This window comes from Nothobranchius furzeri, chromosome 1, assembly GCF_043380555.1.
Source record: "Nothobranchius furzeri strain GRZ-AD chromosome 1, NfurGRZ-RIMD1, whole genome shotgun sequence".
NCBI classification, from domain to species: Eukaryota; Metazoa; Chordata; class Actinopteri; order Cyprinodontiformes; family Nothobranchiidae; genus Nothobranchius; species Nothobranchius furzeri.
Genome location: NC_091741.1, coordinates 45,144,865 through 45,167,288, shown reverse-complemented (window position 1 = coordinate 45,167,288; position 22,424 = coordinate 45,144,865). Strand labels below are relative to the sequence as shown.

Sequence of the window (22,424 nt, the reverse complement as noted above, 5' to 3'; positions counted from 1 at the left end):
TAGGAAATTGCTGCGGTACTTGATGCAAAAACCATTTTTTTCCTGTGTGATGTGTAAAGGGTTAATTTACATCTAATTAATGGACCATAATGGGCTCGACACACGGGAGGCGACAAACGACCGCGATCAGCGAAATTTGTCGCCGTCGCTTTTATTACCTGACACACGGGAGGCGATCCGCGGCAGCGGCAAAGCCGTCTACGCGTTCTGTTCCATGGCGAAATCGAAACTTCCGTTGTTTTGTTTAGCTGTGTCAGGTTGGAGGGAATTAAGGTTATTTAAGCGGTTCAGAGTTAAAAAAGTGTTAGATATGATGTTTCACAAGGTGCTGCCAGAGCTATTGTAACATTTGATCAGTTTATGTGGAGCAGAAGCGGTCCAGCCACGGCAGGTGAAATGTTCCTAGCCTACACGAAGTGAAACTGTTTAATTGTAACATTAATATGTTACTGGACACGCTGGTCTGGATGGTTAGGCCAGTGTTTGAAGTGGAACACACACACACACACACACACACACATGTCAACACAAATGCTCACACACCAATTAAAATAATGCTGATAGCGTGGACTAGAAGACAGGATGGTTTATGTATTTAAATGATGATCAGGCTGCTGTAAAATGTAATCTCCATCCACATCCGGACAGAATTATCCTCTATTCTTTCTCTATTTGCTCTGCTCTTGTCTGGGCTGATGTAGCTGATGGTGTGCGTGGTGCGACTAGCGGCTGTGATGCACATTTTACGCATTTGGAGAGGTGGGCTGGATGCTTTGCTTTTACTGGAAGATGGATTTTATTTATTTATTTTTATTTTTTTCAAAAATGTCGGAGATTTTGCCCCATGAATAACCGTAAAAACTACTGGTGTGCATGTACCCTTATGAAAGAGTCCTTCATTGAGAGGTAACTATTAGAAGTGCAGGTAATGCATTCTGGTGCCTATAAATGAAAAATGAATGAAAATTAAATTGGGAGTTTTTACTTCATATTTTAGAAATAAAAATGACGGGGGGGAAAATTTATGACGTCTTTTTAAACGAAATTTTCTAGCGCGACCTGCATGCTTATTTAGGTCCGTCCAAAATTACCGTGACCCACCCAAAAATGAAAACCTGGCGCCGCACCTGTTATAAACCTCTGCAAATGTTTGTTCTTCACTTTATCAAACAGTTTGTACAGCTAATGTCAAGATGTAAAATTATGAATTCAGTCGAGCTCTTCCCTCCCTTTCCTGTTTCTCCTTAAACCCGACAGCCGATGTCGGGTTTAAGGAGAAACAGGAGAGGGAGGGGAAGAAGGAAATGAGGCGAACAGAGTGAGTGCGACGTAGAGAAACTAGACTGGTGTGGAGGTGAGCAAAACGGCTGGAAAAGTGTGGGTGTTGAATCCCCCACATCCCCCACGGTGCGACGCCCATGTCTCCTCCACCCTATGTTCCATTGAGTGACCTTTAACTGCATAAAAGTAGGAACTGAATCCCTAAAGCTGCTCGGCCCTAAGCATAGGTTGTGATTTTTGTGCTTAATAATAGAACGTCTGATGCATCCAGTAATAAAAGCCTTTTACTGTAGCGGAGAACAAGGCAGAGCAGTTTACAAACCTAATTCCCTTCAGATTTCCCTTGTGACTTTGGGGCTGAGCAGTTCAAGTCTTAATCACTTGACTTCTCTATCTCCTAAGCACACCTGTCCTCTGACTTTCTCGCTGACTTTAGCAGAGAAAAAAAAATCCTTCCCTGATCGTCCATCACTTATGAAACAAAATGTTATGAATAGATAATTAGCCTGAATAGGCAGAATTTCTTTAGTCTGTTATGAGCAGTGTTGTGAGGTCTTTTCTGCTTCGTCAGCAGGGTTAGCTCATTCACTGCCCTCATTTGTTTACCTACAAGAATTGAAGCTTGGCTCTCACTAATTGAATATGATTTACATTAGGAGAAAAGGGGTGTTATAATGATATTTAGTGGCTTAATTAAGTTTGAAGAACATATCCAACACTAATTTAAAGCCACTAAAAGCTGGTACCGTTTTCCAGGCCATATGATTCCTCTGGTTCATGTGGATAGACACGATATTGAGAGCAGATGGACTTAATTAAAAATGTCAAGGACTTGAGTTAATCTGAAGACGAGAGGACCTTGCAGGGTTTTGTGTTGAGAGGAAATAGAAACAAGTGCCCAGACATTGTATTGGGAAAGCTGATACAGTGAGGAGAACGGGATCTCTGTGTGCTACAAAATCAATCGATGTCTGTTTTAAAACACTGAAGCCTCCTTAGCAGGCCTCATTTATTTTATTTGCTACCAAAAATAAATAAACAAACTGAATCCTGACCTCCTTGTCCTTGTTTTATCCTTTCTGTTGTGTTCCAGGTGGAAGTGGAAGTGGAGAGCATGGACAAAGCTGGGAACTTCATTGGCTGGCTGCACATCGAGGGTGTGAATCTGTCCGTTGCTCTGGTGGAAAACGCTTTGTCCAAGGTCCACTTTACAGCCGAGCGCAGCCCTTACTACAAAGCCCTCGTCTCGGTAGAGGAGGCGTGCAGACAGAGGAAAGAAAAGGTACGTCTAATTTAGATGCCGCAAGAGCTGAAGCTGCTTTATGTACTCCCAGCGAGGACTCTGCATCTAAGTGGCAAACCTCTCCCATGAAGCTTTCAGCTGGCGAACATCCCTCACTTTAATGCCACAGTAAATTTCATTCTGTCATGACGTGGATAGCATCTAGTTTAAAGTTGTTTAGGTGTAGCAGTAGCTCCACCCAGCACAGCCGTGGTGACATCTTTCTTGGTTTATTTTTTAAAAACGGAAATTTATATCACGGTAACAGGCAGCATGTGGAGGAAAACGTGAAAAAATAGTTTGCTGCCACACACATGAGCTGTGTAGTCTTGGTTTGTCAGTGTAGGTTGCTTTCCTTGCTGTCTCCCCAAGTTGCCGTCTCACTTCCCCACCTGCAGCATCATTGAGCTTTAGATTTTCATGAGGCGAGGTGAGGGTACCGTGTAAGGGAGTGGAAATCATTGAGATCACAGGAGTAAAATTTAAAGCCCTTTGCACCAATAATGATTTATTGGTCATGAGAAATGGCATTAGGTCATTAAGTCGGGGACATAAATGTGACTAAATGTATTAACACCCAGTCTGAACTTACTGTAGTTCAGGTTCCAGTGTTGTGAAATTGCTCCATCCAGGGTTGCAAATAACCACATTTGCTGTTATCATTGGAGCTGTCTTTCCTCAATGGGAGTTGTTTGATGGATGGAGACCTCTCTCACCGCGATCCTGATCTCGCCTTGCATTTTCATTATGGCTCCACGAGTCACCCCTGGCAGATGCACAAAGTGCCCAGCCAGCTGTCATCGTTGTCCTCTTTCTCTCCGTCTCTGTAACTTATTTCTTTCACCAGCTCTCTTTCCCCCCTTCTCTCACTGTCTCCCACTCACTCCTACTTATTTAGGTCCTTGAGGACACACAAATGCCTCCTCTTCCCATATAAATGTGATGTAGTGCTGGAGCTAAGAACAAGTAGTGTTCTTTCTCTCCTCTAAGAATCTATCATGTTCATAGTTGCTGTGTTCCTTCTGTGTTGTTTGCTCTTGGCTCTCGTTTTGTTACAATTACTCTCCATCTGTGGCTTCTTTTTTATTTCAAAACACAAAGAGAGATGAATATCTCAAGAGTGGGCCACAGGTGAACCTAACTTTCAATAAAAAAATAGAAAAGCATCTTGCTGGCCACCTGAACACCAACACCCTGCCATCTTAAATCTACCCACAGCAAGCAGTCACATGCCTGACATCACCAACTATCCCATGCAGGTTCCCGTGCTCCTTTTGCGGGGTTGAGACAGATTGACTTCAACCACAAGGTTCAGACTTGAGCTAACCTGAGTGTGCGTGTGAGAGAAGCAGGCAGAATGGAGTCTGAATCGGCCAGATGGACGGTGATTATGTTTGAAGTTAGATTGCCACAGGCAGCAGAGGACGGATCCGACACGGGCTGATGTTTGCATGTGTACGTGTGATGCAGAGGGTTGTTGTTAGCTGAGCACATGACCCTTAGTTGCATGTGAATGCATACTATGCATCTTGAAGGCAGGTGATGTGGGACTTGGTGCTCTAATTAACCCATAGAGACCAGCTTGAGAAAAGCTGAGAGCTTGGCTTTTCCCTTTTGAAGTTGTCTGTTTTGTGTGTGTGTGTGTGTGTGTGTGTGTGTGTGTGTGTGTGTACATTGTTGCAAGGTATAGCCGACTGGATCTTGTCCTTCATCCTTTTTTTTTTCGCATTGCCCTCTTTATTGTAGATGTGGAAAACATCAGTGGTACTGCTGTGTCAGGCGTCTGAACAAGAAAACAAGGTTGTCATAATAAAGCAGACCTAGGATGTGTGAAAGCACATGCGCACTTATTAAAGGCAAACGTTTGCGTTGGTGGTCCAGCGGGGCCCCGGGTCAACAAGGGGAACAGAGGCTTGCTGCAGTCGCATCCTGAACCAAAACTGCTTAGTTGGAGTGTCTTAAGTGAATGTGAGCTTTTTCTACAATGAGACCAATGGGACTAAGTGATTGTGCTCTAATTGAAGAATTCCAAAGGGTTCAAAGAAGAGCCATTTTCAGAGCTCAGCATGTTTTCATCTTGCATATCAGCACCTCTAAGAACAATATTTGGAACAGCCGTCACAGCAAATTCAACTATCCCCACATGAAGGAGACAGGGGTTGTAGATCTGGAGTCATTCCTGGATCAGTTTCCTTGTACAAAGCTACGACACAAATGTCATGTCAGTGATTTCAGCTAGAAGACCAAAGATGTTGCCAAGCAGCATTCATGATTTTTTAATTATGGTAGTCAGCTGCTTTAGTCGTGCCTTTTCCCCTGGATTTAGTTTTCCAAAACAAAAATGAACAACAAAGTGAACTGTTACCCCAAAATTCCACTATCTCTGCTCCGCTCCGCCCCCGCTTTCTGCTGCCGCTCGCTTCCAAACTCAAATTATACTGGTACCCGCTCTACAACGGCTCCGCTCCGGTGCAGAGACCTGAGGTGCGCAAACAGGCATGCGTGGGATTTTCGAGATCTTGCGATACAGTCCGAGCAATAAACGTGGAAGTCAGATCCAAACACCCGTTGTGTGGGAGAAGCATCGAAATGAACTGTTTAATCTGCCCATCGTTTGTGTTGAGAGATCAGCAGTGTTTGGATCAACAAAGGGTGACTGCTTTGATAGTGGAAACTGTATTTATGGCTTATTTTTGTGCATTTAAAGTTCAACCGCCATTGATAGTTGTTAAAGGTAGTTAACCTGTGCATAAGAAACAAAAAACGCTTTTTGTTTATCGATTTTTTGTGAAAAAACGGAAGTTATGCTTGCTCCCTTTCCTGTTGGGCGGTTGTGATTTCTGTCCATTAACTGCGGAGGTGCGCCGGCGTCCGGCAAAAATAGAATCAATCCTATTTTGGCCGGATGGCGGAACGGCGCCCTGCGCCACACGGCCGCAGTAGTGGTACAGCTCTGATAGACTACAACGGGGCCGTTTTTGCTGCGGAGTTCATGCCAGAGCGGAGATAGTGGAATTTTGGGGTTATGTCCTTTAAACTATTCCAAAAGAGGTGCATTTTGTCTTTAATGTGATACCTCTCATTGCTGGTGGTCCATTCTTCCAGTTTCTTTCTGCAGTTGATGGAGATAAATTTGAAAAGATAGCAGCAGCGTCTTGGTTCAGTGAATTAGCAGACTTTGACTGTGGAAATGTTGGCTGGAGCCTTCATTTATGTTCCCTGAAGACTGAGCACGTGTGGGAGTTGTTTTTTTTTTATTTTTTTATTTGTTATGCTTCAGGGACTTTCAGATATCAAGAAGATGAAATACTCTGATATTAAGAGGTAGACCAATGAAGGGGAAATCAATCGACTATTCCAGAGGCTCTTGCAAGTTGAACATTCTTTTTGCTCCTCATCAATCCTGCCATGTTAAATGTTTATTAGTTTATTTTCTATACAAGCACGATGTAAGGGCAGGCAAGCACAATGAGGAGCACTCCAGTGGCTGTAAATAACCCAAGGACAGAAATAACGGGCGTGACCTGATTACGTAGAATTGAATGAGTGATTGGCACTGGATATTAACCAAAATGCTTTCTGTAAATCATTTTCCCCTTTAATTACCCAACCTTGAAGATTAACACTCAAGGCACAAGAAAAAGAGGGACTAGAACTGGAGAGCAAAAGACAACATGACGGTCCTTGTTAAAGATATTTTATGTCACGAGACTCTTCTCCTTTCAAATTCAATTCAAAGACACTTTATTAATCCCAGAGGGAAATTAGAGTTTCAGTACACACAATTCTGAGATCAGACATACATACGTAGGCACATGACAAGAATTGGTGACTGTGGTCATTCGCAACTCGAGTCGCGCTACCTTAATAGAGATCAGAGAGTTTATGAGGATTGAGTCAGGTGGAGGGAAAAAAAGGCACTTCAGAGTTACCCTCCACAGAGAGGGATGCTTTGCTATGCTAAAAACACCTCAGACAGAAATGCAGACTTCGGACTTTACACAACATAAGTGTCCACTAGGTGGGGAGGTAGGGTAGGGGACTCTCCTCACATCAGTGCATGCAGCCGCGATAAGCATCATCATCACTACTCGCCCCTTTCCCTCAGCCCTCTTCACAGACTCCCGTCTGTCTTTAATCGCCTCGATGTTCTCGTATCCTTGGGCTCACTCTCATCACACATTCTTTGTTCTTCTGTCCTCCTTCAGCTAATCATTAAATCCCTGGCATGCCCCGGTTCACTTCAGCTGCTTTGACAGGTTTTGGATCACGCCGGACAGCTTGATCTGAGCACAGCTGATGCAGCGTGAGTCAGGTACCTGCACTGGCTGTACTCCTCGTTTTAGGGAGGAAGAAGAGAAATCCTTGAGTAACGCGATCCCGTTATCTGCTGCTGCCTTTTCTAATACTTCACCCGTCCATCAGCGGCACTTGTCAGAAGCACTTGAAGCAGCATCTTTCTGACATTGAGTTGTGTGGCGTGCCCTTGGTGGAGCCTGATTGAAGTACATAATCTTGTTTCAGCATTCCCTGTTATTTTTTTCCTCCCCCTCCAGCGTAACACGTCCATCCGACTTGACTATCGTCTCGAGTGTTCATAACCATGTAACACAAAACACTTGTGCTAGCAAATAAATCATGGTGGAACTGAGTTAAGGCTAGCTAACGGAAACAAGCATACCATCATACCATATTCAGATTAAAACTTGTCAGTCCTACAAAAAGCTAAACCATTCCACTTCTTGCTGTTAAAACCTGCCAACACATCTCTTTGACCCCTCCCCTGTCTGTGCTGTGTGTTCTCTGCTGTGAGCACATCACACACCTGAAAAATCCAGGTAGCTTTCAGCAGAACGGGTTGGCTTTCCTCTCTGATTTCGTTGTGCACAAAGTTTACCTCCGGCAGACAAGTTTCACATAAAAAGGATTAAAGATCAGGCTCTTCCCGTACCATGCATTTTAACTAAAACCTACGTGTTTTTTTTTTTTGGGGGGGGGGGGACCTCGAGCGGTGTAAAACACCTGAAATTAGACTAAATGCATGGGTAGTTCTATGGAGGATCTTTTAGTTATGTATGCAGTGTAATGATTCTCATTGTTCTGTAAGTCATCTACATCAAATTACATACAAGCAGCCTTGTTTGATTTCCATGGATGACTGTCCTTTTTTATTAACACCGTGCTCGAAGCGTTCTTAACCCCAACGCCACTGAGCTGTACTTTCATTTTCTTCCAATCTTCGCTCTGCTCATCTAGAAATAACCTGTGGCGATCACCAAGCATAATCATGGGGAGAAATGGAGGAATGTTAATAAACAAACTCATCTATGATAGTTTTCAGTGAAAGAATTTTAGTTTTTCTATAATTAATTCAAATGTACTTTTTTTTCTTCTCCTTGCTGATTATTTGATTTCAGAACGTATGTTTCCAACTAGTAGCACTGTGTTTTAGCTAAAATAAAAGACCTGCTTTTCTTCCCAAAATCTTTGCGTTCTTAGACCGTGGGTGTTATTAGACTTTCTACCATACCGGGCATCTTTGTCAACTGGAATTGGAGTACAATTATTCTTACATGCAGTCTTCCTGAATGGATACATGTTTAGTTGAAATAAGCATTTTCCCAATGAGTTTATTATTTGCATTACAGATCCTGCTTTGCTTTGTGTGCAACGCACTTTCTCTTTGGGCAGAGGGATAAAATATCAGACAACCTACAGTGGCGTGATGTCATTGCACCTGTTAGTATTCAAAGAGCATGGCGGCTGTACGCTTGTCTGCGTTTCCTAATTTGCTTTTGAAACCATTTCATTAAGTTTTATTTTTTTATTTTTTTTTACTGAAACTTTGATTAGACACTTGTTTCCTCTTTTCATAATTCAATAAATTTGGAGTCTATTTCCATGAAAAGAAAGATCAGCAAAAGCTCCTATATAGAATATTTAATGTGACATTTCGGATACAGTGCCCTTCTTCAGAGAGCATAACTGATTAAATTTGGAATTGGGCCAGTATTGATCGTTTTGGTTGTTTTGTCTTTTTTGGGGTTTGTAAGAGAGCCCGGAAATGTACGCATACAAATCCCAGAAAAGCATATTTTCATTATGTAGACTATGAATAATGCAAGTGCTGTTAAAATCTGCTGATATGAAGTAACTAATGTCAGAACACACCGTAGATACTCAGACTTGTGTACCTGCAAATGACAGATTTAAATAATACATTTTCCACATGCAAAGGTCACTGTAGAAAAGAATACAAGTACTGTAGTTCCTATAAGTTCTGGGTTACTTATTACTCTGCTGTAAACAATCTGTCACATAATCCAAAAGCAAGTTTCAAATGCCAGAAAACCGACAGAGAAATTAAACTGGGTCCTTTTTACCATTTTTCTCTTTCAATTGGATGATGGAGGACCAGGTGAGTCATTATGTCACTGACATTTTGCACTTTTTACCCTTTAGGAGGGAGTCGGCATATCTGTGCCAAAAGAAGTTCAATCATTTTCTCACTCATGAGCTGTTTATTGATGCTAGTCTTGGTTCTATCGTCAGTATCATGCTGCCCTGCTTAACGGCAGTCACAAGTCATCTAAACGCCAAGGTCTCAGCCTTCCTCCACAGAATTCCTTTGATTCAATCAGCGTGCTGTAGGTGGACGTGGCATTGAACGGGTGTGGACAGTGGGATGACTCATGATGCATCAGTCCTCATCACACATTTCTCAAAACATTTTTGTTCTGTAGTTTTGATATCGTTTTTTCCTAAGTAGTCCTAATGTTTGTTGAACTGCAGTAACATCAGTGAAAAAAATAATGAATTTGTTTTTAAAATATTTTTTAAAAGTCATCTGGCTTTATTGTTTTAAAGAAGTATAAAAACAAGTATTTTTACAGATATAAACTATTCTTTGAGCCTCTTTATAGCAACTGAAACTTTGTTTGGGCTCAAAATGCCCTGGTAGCCCTGATTAATGTAAGACAATTGTATTTATATAGCATTCATCACATAGAATCACACAGTGCTTCACATAGATCAAAACAAAATAAAACAAAGTCATAAAATCATAATGATCTCAAACAGAAATAATCAACATCAGAAAAAAAGTCATAAAACCATTCAGTATCATAAAACACGTGCAAGATGATTACAAATTTGAGTTAAAAATAAGACAAGATTTAGGTAAAAGCAGCTTTAAAAAAAGGGTCTTTTACTGTTTTTTAAAAGTGTCCAGACTATCAATGAAAGGATAAAGGAAGATCATTCCAAAGTCGGAGTGCAACAGTCTGGAAGGAGCGATCACCTCAACTTTTTATCTGGTCTTTGGAACTTCTAGAAGGTTCTGGTGAGTGGACCTGAGAGCTCGGGTTGGAGCATAAAACTTTAGCAGTTCAGTAATATAGGGAGGAGCTTGACCATGTGGAGCATTGAAAGTTGTAGGATTCTAAAACTAACTTTAGAGTTAACGGGTAACCAGTGCAGAGACATTAGAACAGGAGTGATGTGTGCTCTTCTGTTTGCTCCAGTTAGGAGCCCCACAGCTCTGAACCAACTGAAGTGTTTTTTTTTTAAATCATGTGAAGAGTGTGTCAGTAATTTTGGTTAGCATTACCGTCACCATCACTGCCATTGCCAATAGAAGCTGGTACATCCCAGTTTAATGGAATGTGTTTACGTGGGCAACAGCTCTGATGTAATACAAGCCTTGCATAAAGTTGAATTATACTTTTCCATCAGCTCCAGTGTGGAGTCGTGCATAGGCATTGATGGAGATGTTTTCCCTTCAGACTTCTCAGTCACCTATAGTGTTGCAAAGCAATTCCCGTTAGGAAAACTGAGGGCATAGCGCTTTTCTGGGATTTCCTGCCACTATTACCATTGCATATCTGGTCCAAGATAGTGTGTTTACTATTGTGTTTATGTATTTCAGAGACTTTTTTTAACATGGGAAAGTTGGCCCTTCATTTTTCACCACCTCTCAACATGCTCACCGCCTCTAACCCTTATTTCCTGTAATTTCCGTCCAGAAATAAAAAGCTTGCTGCGCATCTTCATGCTCTTTCAATCATGGGTGGATCAATTTTCATATTTTCTGTAATTTTCCACAATATGTTCTTCAGTCTGCTTTGTGTCTGTCAACAAATATCTTCAGCTCTTTTTATATTTGAGGGGGCAATGGCAGTGCTGTTTAAGGAATTTTAGGAAGTGGCACACTGACCAATCACAAGTTTGCAGTATCTGCCACTGTTGATGATAGTTGAAGAGCAAGTCACCCCAAATCAACTTTTTTTTTTCTGATGAACTATATAAACGCGTGTCTAATCGTGCTGCAGACACATGTAGTTAATAGTTTTGCACTTTAGTGCATTTTAGTTAAAATTTTAATTTTCTGCCTAAAACTGTCAGTGTTGTGCTGTTGTCAGGTAAAAACTCTTCACTGCATTTGAATTTAATTCTGCCATTGCTATTGGCTAAGAGGCACCCTAGAACGTTAGCTGGTACCATATGATGTCACAATGTCATTGTGAGCCTGTGTGTGTGTGTGTGTTAGCGGCTTCGCCCTGTCGGTCTGCTAGGCAACAGCATTTGTTGCAAATTTCAAACCGGAAGTGGAGTAATACTCTAGTAGGGGGTGACTTGTTCTTTAAAAAGCTGGGCATGTCTCTGTCAGCCTCTGCGAGCCTGTCAGCGAGCCCTTGCAATCTACGCATAATGGCATTGCCTGTCTCCGTACCCATGCAGCCAGAGAAGTATCAATTAGCCTTTAGACTGAACTGTTTTCCCATGGCCAGTACAAACTTACTTAATAGCATAGGAAAGCAGGTCAGACACAGCTCAGACTTTTTGGTAATCTACATTTGACACCCCAAGCTGCCTTTATTCAACAACAAGTTAATGGCAGCTTAGAATTCTTGAACCATTTTAAAATTGTGGCGGATCAAACCTCAAAAACAAAGTGGAAGTCTGTGATCAAAGTATGCTACAGGGTGTTAAACACAGTAGTGGAGCGTTGATGATTTGGGCTCATTTTGGAGCCACATGACATGGATTCCTTCTAGTCAGTCATTGTGGACAGAGGACTAAAGATTAGAGTCTAGATTTAAAGAAAGCAAACCAATGGAATGATTCAAAGTGTTGCACTGATATAAACCTATCATGTTTGCATCAATTATTTAAAAAGCACAAATTTTATTGCATAATATGTTCAGTTTTCTATCACATTTACAAAAACAGCTTTTGCTACCAACAGTAGAAATAAGTAGAGAGGAGCGAGCCCTTGATGATGGCGCATTGCCTTTCAGATCAATGGCTTGGGTCTCATGTGTCATGCAGGAAATCAACACATTCAGCGAGGGAACACCACTTTACAGCCAGTGTGTCGATACTCGAGCAAGCTGGAGGTTGGCCGGATTGTTGGCAAGTGTGAAAGGACAGTGGGATCATAACAAGGGGACGTCGGTGCCTACAGGGTGGTCTCCGTGGGAGTAGTGACCCATGTGAGACCTTGCATCTCTGTAAGAGAACTGAACACTGCCCTGCACTGTGAATTGCCAAGCTTCACTCACAATATATGCACGTATTTTGATCAGTTTACTGTTCATTTAAGGGTTTACTGTAACATGAACTGTATGTGTTTACTCCCTCCGTCATCTTTCTTCTTTGCTGTTTGCACAAAACAAAGCAACCACACAAAAGCAAAAAGCTGACAGAGACTTTTTTATATTGCTAAAAGATTGCATAATCGGATTCGGAGTATGCTGTGTACAGATCTTTGCTCATACTAACTTGGTTGCAGATGGAAGGGAGTGCCACACGTGCACACACCATACTCTCACTGTCTCTTTTCTGCTTACTCAAACACACTTTGAGCCTGTGCAGACAGACGTACACAGGCACACACTCTCCGGGGACACCACCCCTACTTTAGTTGGCAGGCTGGACCCTCAGTGCCCCAAGGCAGGGAAATGGAAAGACATAGATCAGTAGACTTGGTGATGTGTGTGCTGTTTACACCCATGCTCCCAGTTCTCCCTCTCCCCCTCTATCTCTCTTCCCTTTCCCCAAATCTAAGCTGCAAATTCAGCAGTGTGTCAGCTACACTCAAAGCCTTATAAAATCACACACAAACATTCTTTCCGTCTTTATCTGCCTCATTCACCATCTGAGTGGATGCAGCAATGCACATGGCAGTCACCTGCGAATTCAAGGGCACCAACTTTTTTTTTCTTTTTTCTTTTTTTTTTCCTTTGAGGAAGAAACAAAGACACCCTCGGTGACATCGCTGCAGTCTCACCTTCTGTTCCCTGAATTATACATTTACATGAGTTGCAGGATTACATGCTGACTTTCTAAATGTCAACTGAAAAATGCATCAAGTCACAAGGACATCAACCCGGTCCTGAGGAATGAGTACACTGGGATGAAATATCTTACTTGACGAAGCATATAAACAGGAAGTAGGCTTCTCTGCTTGCCCAGGCTACTTTTTTGACAAAGCAGTCGTTTTATGTGTGTATATATATATATATATATATATATATATATATATTTATATATGGGGGGCTGTGTGAAATCCCTTTTAATATTGGTGCATCTGTTTGTGTAATGATTATTAAAAATACGATGCATTGACTTGTTTATATGTATTTGCCTGTATGTCCTTGGCCCTGTTCTTTCCTGCCTGGAGACATGCACTGACTTCTTGCAGGCTCTGAGCGGAAGTCCTCAGGGGCAGGTTTGCTGCTGCTTCCAGTTCATCAGTGTAGAAATGTCTCAGACAGCCCCTGCTGCTCTAACCGTCACTGCTTTACTCTGCTAGGATGACTGTTGAAGCTATGAGATGCAAGCATAGAGAAAACATTGTTTGTTGCATTGTAGTTGATTTAACATATGCCCTCCACCATCACCTAGCAAAGAGAGAGAGAGAGATACAGTTCTGTTACTCTGTTTGCTCTCTTTCCCCCTCTCTTTTGATTAAGTGTGAAGGACACGCGCCGACTGGAGCTGGGCTGGTGGATTAACTGCTCCCCCTTTTTTATTTGATCAGCCTGTCCTGGGATATTAAAAAGACACTCTTCTCCTCTAAGTTTACTGAGGGGGCTGGTTTTGGCCAAGTGCTTTGCACCTCCAATAGAATAAACAGAATAAATACAGGTAGTGGTGCCTTCGACTTTGTACTGCAGGGCTATGATTAATCTGTTGCAGCAAAGGCCAATATATTTTACTTGATGAAATATCTAACTATTTAAATTTTGTTTACCTGAAGCCACATAAATGATAAAATGAATTACTGATTAAATATTTATTGCAATGGTCTTAAATAAAGTTTGATGGGAGTTATCAATAAGACAAACAAACCTTATTTATTTCTTGCAGCAATTTTAATAAAGACTTTAAATTATGTTGTATCCTTGGCACATATATAAATATCATTTGTGGACAGTGCTGTCTCCTGCAGATAAATGACTTATGTATTTGAAGTCATCCAACTTTTATTTTTGACTTTGCTTCTTCAGGTATCCTCACTAATCATCCTTATTTATTCATGATGGATGATGCTAAACAGGATGGAATATTCACAATTGTACTAAAAATAAGACCCAGCTAATTTCTAGTCATTAACACACACTTTGACATTTTAGGGCCTCTGCTTGGAACCACACTTAACTCCGTTTAGAATGGGTTGGTAGTTGAAACACCCCCTATTAGTTTCTCTGCCTTTGCTTTGCTTTTCTCGCCCAATGGAATGCTAGATATTTGTTTCCGGAGGGCACCGTTAAAGCGTTCTTCTTGCTGGTTAGATCTTCAAGACCCACTCTTAACAAGCTCTGGCTTTATTGGTTCTAAGGCGATAAAACAAGACTTTGCTGACATTGGCCCACTCGTCCATCATCTAAGGGCGTTATGACATGAGCACTTTGCTTTTGACATGTCTGATATGATGCAGTTGTCACTGTGCTAATGTGCACCAGTGTTGACCTGCTTTCTAAAAAAATAGTTTTGATTGGCACAAGGTCAGGTTCTGTCCATGTAAAACACTAGATTTTAGTTTTTAACCTATTTACTCAAGTTTTGGATTTAGATTATCCTTAAGAAGGTCCATGAAGGCTCTCATTTTGTTGATTGATGTACTATAGGTCATAAAGCAACCCACCACCATGATGTCATCATCATACTTTAGTGTCTTTGATGTGAACTTCCTTTTGTTTCCAAACGTATCACTGCTCTCTAGTTCAGTCCACCATCTTAGTTTTTTGTCTAATCTGTGTTGTTGATCACAGAAAATAGTTAGACATATTTGTTACTTCAAAAGGACAAACACCAATGTTGTCTGTTGTGTTTTTTAAAGAAGAAAATGTGATTTGATGGTGTAAAGTGCTCAAACCTCTATGTGTCAAAATAAACCACCTTAAAATAAATGAGGTCATTTAAAAGAGAGAAGTTTACCAGACAGCAGTTGCTGGTATGAATGCCCCATCAGCTCTCCTTATTACCTGCACATAGAAACATTGGCAGGCTGTTCGTGGTTGAGCAGCCAGTTCTATTCCTAAATGAATTAGCCTATTCTTTTTTCCTTTTTCGCCTCATGATTGCATCCCTCGTGACTCCTATTCTTTTGCATTTCTCCTTCTCAGTTCTCCTCCTATTCATCTGCTCCTGCTTCAGTACCTACACACTATCATCCCCATTTTTCTCTTTCCCATCTCATCTTTAAATTCAGCCTCTTTGTCTTTCTGACTCCCTTGTTCCCCGTCTCCCCTTAACACTTTTCCAATCTAAGCCCTGAATTAGGCATCCTATTTATTAATCTGCCGATCTCCACATGTTCTCTAATGCCCTCACGGTTCATTGATTTATTTATGCAACTTAATGTTTCAATTTTTTTCTTATATACTCTTAGTGTTTTTGAACAAGAGGATTTAAATTGGAGTTTAAACCATTAAAAGTCTGTTTTGGATTAGATGTTTTCTCAGAGGCAAGCTCCTTCAGATTGGGCTTATTTCTGATCTCTGCCAATTTGAAACTCATTTGTTGATTATTGTGCTTTCTTAGTTTGTGTAGGTTATAAAGAGAAACCTGGAAGGTTGTTCATTTGTACAATGAGGTATGTTTATGTTTATGTATTTAGCAGGCGCTTTTGTCCAAAGCGACTTACAAGTGATAATCGGCATGTTGCCCTTGAGGCTAACAACAGCAATAACAACAACAACTTGACATAAATCATGGAGAGGAGGGAACAAGAAGTGGACAGTAGAGAGGGGGACAGGTGCAGGGAGGATGCTAGTTTAGAAGATGCTCCCTGAAGAGCAGGGTCTTCAGGAGTTTCTTGAAAATTAAAAAGGAAGCTCCTGTTCTGATAGTGCTTGGTAGGTCAGTCTTCATTTGTGGAACGATGCATGAGAAGAGTCTGGATTGTCCTGAGCGTGGTGTAGGCACTGCTAGCCGACGATGCTGTGATGACCGGAGCGGCCGGGCCAAGACATAAGCCTTTGCAGTAGGATTCAGGTAGATGGGCGCCATACCATCTCGGACTTTGTATACTAGTGTTGGCAATTTGAATTTGATGCATGCTGCTAGCTTTAGCCAGTGGAGCTCAATGAACAGAGGGGTGACGTGTGCTCTTTTTGGCTGATTGAAGACCAGACGTGCCGCTGCGTTCTGAACCATTTGACGAGGTCTCACAGTACAGGCTGGAAGACCAGTTAGAAGGGCATTGCAGTAATCAAGGCGGGAGATGACAGTAGATTGCACCAGGAGCTGGGTGGCATGTTGTGTTAAGTATGGTCTGGTCTTTTGTATGTTATACAGCGCAAAGCGGCATGAACGAGCAACAGAGGTAACATGGTCTTTAAAACTCAGGTGTTCATCAATCACAACACCCAGAATTCAAACTGCATTTGAAGGAGCCAGAGATAGGAAGTCATTTGGATTGAGATATTTTGCTGTATGGATGGTTTTGCTAGGATGACAAGTAGTTCAGTTTTAGAGAGGTTGAGTTGGAGATGGTGGGATTTCATCCATTTTGATATGTCAGAGAGACAGTTTGATATTCGTGCAGAGACATTGTTGTCATCCAGTGGAAATGACAGATAGAGCTGGGTGTCGTCTGCATAGCAGTGTTAGGAGAAGCCATGTGATCAATTATCTCACCCAGTGAGGTGGTGTATATGGCAAAGAAAAGAGGTCCTAGTACAGAGCTCTGGGGGACTCCTGTGGCAAGATGGTGCACGGTAGAGGATCGTCCAAGCCAAGATGCACTGAATGATCGTCGTGTGAGGTATGATTCAAACCAGGCGTGTGCTTTCTCTGTGATCCCCATGCTAGAGAGTGTGGACAAAAGGAAGCCATGGTTGAAAGTGTCAAGTGCAGCCGATAAGTCGAGCAGGATAAGCACTGAGGATTTGGCAGTCGTTCTAGCTTCTTTTAAGGATTCCGTCACTGCTAAGAGCAGTTTCAGTGGAGAGGACCATGTGGATGAGTGAAGATCACACTGTCCTGTAGTATCCTATTGGTGGTTTGTGATTTACATTTGGTAACAATTACTCTTTAGAAACTAAACCCATTTTGTTATTTTCCTTTCTTTTTTTTTTTTTTGTATTTTGGGAAACTTTGTCATTGCTCAGTAAGAACTCCCTTTGAAGGACTGGTTGACTCGTTTCATCCATACATGTACTGTGGTCTCTAGTAGGAATGGGTGCCTTGTAAGTCATTCTGGGGGGAGGGGGAAATATACTGGACCATTCCTAACAGTGCACCATTTGGACCTGCAAGTGGCCCACATCACAGCAGAGCGTCAGATGGCAAGTTTTAGAGTCTTATTTTCTGATATTTGGACATCCTGGATTGGAAAAATGCAGTGCAACTCTGCCGCTGATTTGCAACATAGATGTTTTATCTCCACAAATAGCACAAGCCTGGAGGAGCTAATGCTGGTGAAGTTGCTAATTCTAAGTTAGCTTAAACCAGGGTTTCTCAACCCTGGTCTTCAGCGCCCCCTTGTCCTGCATGTTTTCAATGTCTCTGCTTGAAGCACACCTGATTTGCATATTTGAACAGTCTCTTCAGGAGGACATCAAGTGCTGCAGAAGCCTGTTAATGAGTCATTAATTTAAGTCAGGTGTCTGTCAGTAGAGAAAAACTAGTGTTGGAAAGGGCAACATGGAAAATCTGTAGGACAGGGGGTGGCACTGAGGACCAGGGTTGACAAACCCTGGCTTAAACTAACCGAGACGTTGGCTGCTGTTTCCCAGATGTTAAAATGTCAGCCTTCCCCGTCGTGATTCAAGATCAGTGGGTCCATGAATGTAAATTCACAGTGTAACATAGATCTCTTAAGAAGTTTCTATTCTCAGAGTTTCACTGTCTATTTTCTATCAGAAGCTAATGCAGGAGATAGGTGTAGGAGACTATTTTCATGGTCAGCCAGCACAAAAACTCAGTGACCGATAAGAATCAGAAAAAAAAACATTAAAGTCCACCACACCTTTAATTTTCATATTGCTATTTCTGGATTGTCTATAGGCTAAACTGTTGAGCCACACATGACCAACGAATTGGCTGTTCTGTTAACAAGTCTGACTTGTTGACGTTGCATCCAAAGCTTTTTTTTTACGCTTGGTTCCATTTTTGGGAAAATGTGATGAGATGATAAATTCTTAAGCGTTCTCCGGCGATTTAGGTCGGTCCACTTCTGTTGCTCCCAGTCTCCTGGCTTTCTAGCCTGCAGAAACCACTCAACATTTAGAGAACGGGACTACTCTGTTAGTTTTGGGAGTGTGTTTTTGTACATGTTCGAGTCGCTGTCATTTTCTCTCCGTCTCGCCTTAGGGAGAGACAGTTACATAATCAGGACCTCGTCATCGCTGCACTTCCGATTCTCACTGTTGTGCGAGTCTCTTTTCATACCTTTCCTCTTGTTCCCACATAAACCACTTGTGGTTATTGCAAGGCCATCCTGCTTGTTGCGCTTAGTTTCTCAGAGACGTCAGCAAGAAACTCTACAAAGAATTTCAGATGGCTTCAATGTCAGACGCACTCAGAACATCTTGCGTAATTGAAAACCAGACGTTGGTCCTAATGGAATTTGAAGTATTCATATATTAAGAATATTAAGAGATTATTTGTCCCACTAATAAACACTGGTGCCTGTGTGTTTGTATATATGTATCCTAGACTTCAGATGCTCTGGTGGGAGGATTTTCTGTTTTAATTGACTCAACTTGAGGTTTTGAACTCATTTATTACTAATAATCAGACACAAATTTTAGGTTATAGAAACACAAACTTGTTCTGTTAAAAAGAGCTCTACTGCCTTAAACTGTTTTTCAGCTGCCTGTCTCGGTGGATGAAGCCTGTAAACATATTTGAAAGAGAAAAGGAGAAAAGCTGATTATATCACTAGTTTCTTAACCTTCAGCCATCTACAGGACCAACGTCAGACATCTGAATCATGCCGCAAAATACGTGATTCAGACTTCAAGGGACTTTTCTACTGATGTTAAGATGATGTCACTTTCCCCCCTTCATCCTGTCCTCTTATGCTTTTGTTTATTTATTTATTTATTTATTTATTTATTTTTGTCTTCTGTCTGTTACGGCTGTGGTGTTCACTCCTCTAGCTGCAATTCTCCATTACTCACTGCTCCCTCAGTTCCATCTGCAGCGATCAGACCGCCGCCTCAAAGAAAAACGGCGAAAACACCAGGATGCTGTTCAGTAAAACCAGTAGCTATGGCAACAGTTTGGCAACCCAGCTCCCCTGTTTCTTAAAAAAATGATTGATTGTTTTCATATTGCATACTTTTATTTCTAGATTGCTGTAATATGATTTTAATCCTTCTCTTTGTGTTAAATAAAATCGTACACATCTTTCCAGAATCTATTCAGATTGTCCTTTCAAAGATCATAATTCCTTTGGGATGAGAAATGTTATAGATTGACTTTGAATGAAGACAACAAAGGGCAGAGGGTGGTGGAGGCTAAAATTGCAGCCCACCTCCACTCCTCACACTGCAAAGGCTTGCAGGCACATGTAATGGTGTGAAAATTAATTTAAGAAACTTAAATTAATAGCAAAAGTCTATTTATTAAACAGAAGATTCAGTAAGATTCTTTTCATTCGATAAACTGAAAATACAACCCTTTTCTGTGTTTCGTTTCAATAATGAGGCAAGTTTAAAATTGAAGAAATTAGTTACTAACAATTTTTAAACTGAAAATTTGAAACGACAATTATAAAAATGACAATTCATAGATGGCAATTTTAATGACAATCCTTAACAGCTTTGATATTAAACTTGTTTAAAAGCAAACCTGTGTTGGATGGAGCTAAAATTGAGAATGATGAGTTTTGGATGCGTGACTGAAGTTCTCAGAAGGTTTCTTTCAGAGAGAATGAAGCATTCTGGGTGAAAATGATGTTTTGCAGATAACTGAGTTATTTTTAGAGAAAACAGCATCAAACGTCATCTATCGTGTTCTACCTCACCCAAACAGGGTCCCCTTTGCGGATCCGGACATCAGGAGGATGGTTTCATCCAACGTGACACTTCGGCTGGTAGAGTAGACGCAAGTGTCCGATCGTCCGGTCCAGAGATGTCCTGGGTACACGGCTGTACGAAGCGTTTGGCAGATGCACGTTATCGTATTTAACTTAACTTCAGAAATCAAATGACTCTGGGAGAGTCTTTCGTTAGTTCGTTAGTTTCGTTCGTTCTTCAGCCATTCTTGTCGGCGTGACAGAACAGCAGGCGGAGGTCAGGGCGGCCGTCCCTGGCTCCTCGGGATGATGTCTTGTTCAGAACTGGACGTGAATCTGTGATGGTTCGTTTTACCAAACTCTCTCAGAACCACTCCCACTCTCTCCGGAAGAAAGCTTGCTCATGCGTCAAAAACATGTGATGCGGTTATTGTTTATCAGAACTCTGTGTTGGCTGAATAGGGTGAAGGTCTTCTTTGCTGAACACATCTTTATAAACATTATAATTAATCATTATTATACCCAAAGCATAATAATCCATTTCATGTAATTAAAATACCTTTATATCTGAACCCAGTGATCATGTTGTAATGATTATTTAAACAGTAATAAAATCAATGAATTTATTAATTATTATCTAATTATTATCATCGTGGCTTGGAGTGTCCTTCTTCTGGGACGGAACAGCAGATACTGATGTTATGATCTTGAGCAGACATCGTGGCTCCTTGGGTTAATCTGTGGATTCAAAGTACTGTCTGACCCAGCTTGACCCAGCTGGGCAAATGTGGCCTTTGGTACAAATCAGAGAACCTTCATCACGCTACACACATTTCCAGAAAAAAAAAAACTTTACCAATTTGGTTTCAAGGTCATGAGAAGTACTTCGGAGAGGATCAACTCAGATAGTTTGAAGTGTTTTTGATGATAATACAATTATAAAATAAGCTTGTATTTAATAAAAAAAAAGTGTTAAGATTGATTTTTGTGTTGATGAAAATCAAAAATTCAAAGGCCTTTTTCTTGACCATTGTCGTGTGACACACAAAAAAAACGGGACCTGATAAGTTCTTTTGCTGATCATCCAATGAAATGAAAAAGTCTGTTCCGACAAAAATCACTGTAATCAACCCCAAATCAAGAAACCCTTTGAATGCTTCGCTGCCCCTATAATCTCCCATTTCTCTTTCAGTAGCATCCCGTTTTTAATCAAGATTTTTGTATTGTGCACTAAAACAAGATGGTAGATTTCCCTCATCCAACGTACTCCCCCCACATCAGAAACTTTGAAGATTAGGAATGTGTATCCAGTTCACTTGAATTGCTTGCTCATTCTACACTGTTGTTCCTGACTGCTCTGATCCTTCTCTGCTTGATCATACTTTAATGGCTGTGGACAGCCACAGTCGCTGCTTCGGTTAGGAAAAACGGGCCACTTGATGTAAGGCTCCGTATGCCGGAGCGACCGCCTCCAGGGACGATGCATGTGGTTTTGTGTCTGTTTGTCAACTGTGAGCAATGCTCGGACCGTTCCCTCAGCTGTCTGGTCTTCAGTACCAGCTGAGGAAGGTGGCACCTATGAGCATGTTAGCACAGGTACAGGCTTGTGTGTGACTTAACGAGTCACTTTGGTTATACAGCCGTTGGCTCTGTTTCTATGGTAACCTTATGCCCCCTTCGGTTAACACACTCACACCGCCCATCTCTGTCAGGTGTGAGTTAGAGCTTAATGCTAATAATGTTTTATTTGCAATTGCAGGTGGACATGCCGCCTCCTGTCACTGACTCACATGATCACGTCTAAGTCCGTCAGTTTGTGCCACCATGATAGCCTTAGGTTGTATCCAAGACCCTGACTGCAGTGTGTGTGTGTGTGTGTGTGTGTGTGTGTGTGTGTGTGTGTGTGTGTGTGTGTGTGTGTGTCTGTCACATTAGGCGTATAAAGCTGGGGTTGAGTAGCCTCGCCGCCTGCCTGCTGCCTCTTTGATGGGAGAACATCTGTTGGCTGTGATATGAAGCTGGGGAGGATCTCTCTCTCTCTTCCTTCCCTTTTCTCCTTTACTTGCTCCTCTTCTTTCTACCAATTCCCCAGCTGCTCGGCTTTCTCCCTTCACCCAAAAACCATGTCCCACACCACCTGTGCAGTTTTAATACATAATTTATTTACCAAAGTAACCACATCTAAAGCTCACCCCTTCCTTCTTTCTCGGCTTTCTGTCTCCCACCAGCGTCTTCTGACACAAGTTGTAATAATAATTTACATTTTAGTCGTTTTAGTGTCTAGTGTATCCAGCTGTTAGAATCCCATCGGCATGGCCTAAGTAATATTGTTTTTAAACATATTCACTGATTTACAAATAGTTTAGTCAGAAAATCTTCCTGGGC

The 22,424-nt window shown here is 41.5% G+C and overlaps 1 protein-coding gene across 1 annotated transcript in view; it reads left to right on the top strand.

The window, feature by feature from the left end:
• snd1 (staphylococcal nuclease and tudor domain containing 1) overlaps positions 1 to 22,424 on the top strand; it is a 225,577-nt gene that overhangs the window by 146,223 nt on the left and 56,930 nt on the right. Inside the window, exon 17 of the mRNA XM_015959730.3 lies at positions 2,375 to 2,563. Coding sequence (XP_015815216.3) covers positions 2,375 to 2,563 — 189 coding nt within the window. The remainder of the gene's footprint in view (positions 1 to 2,374; positions 2,564 to 22,424) is intronic.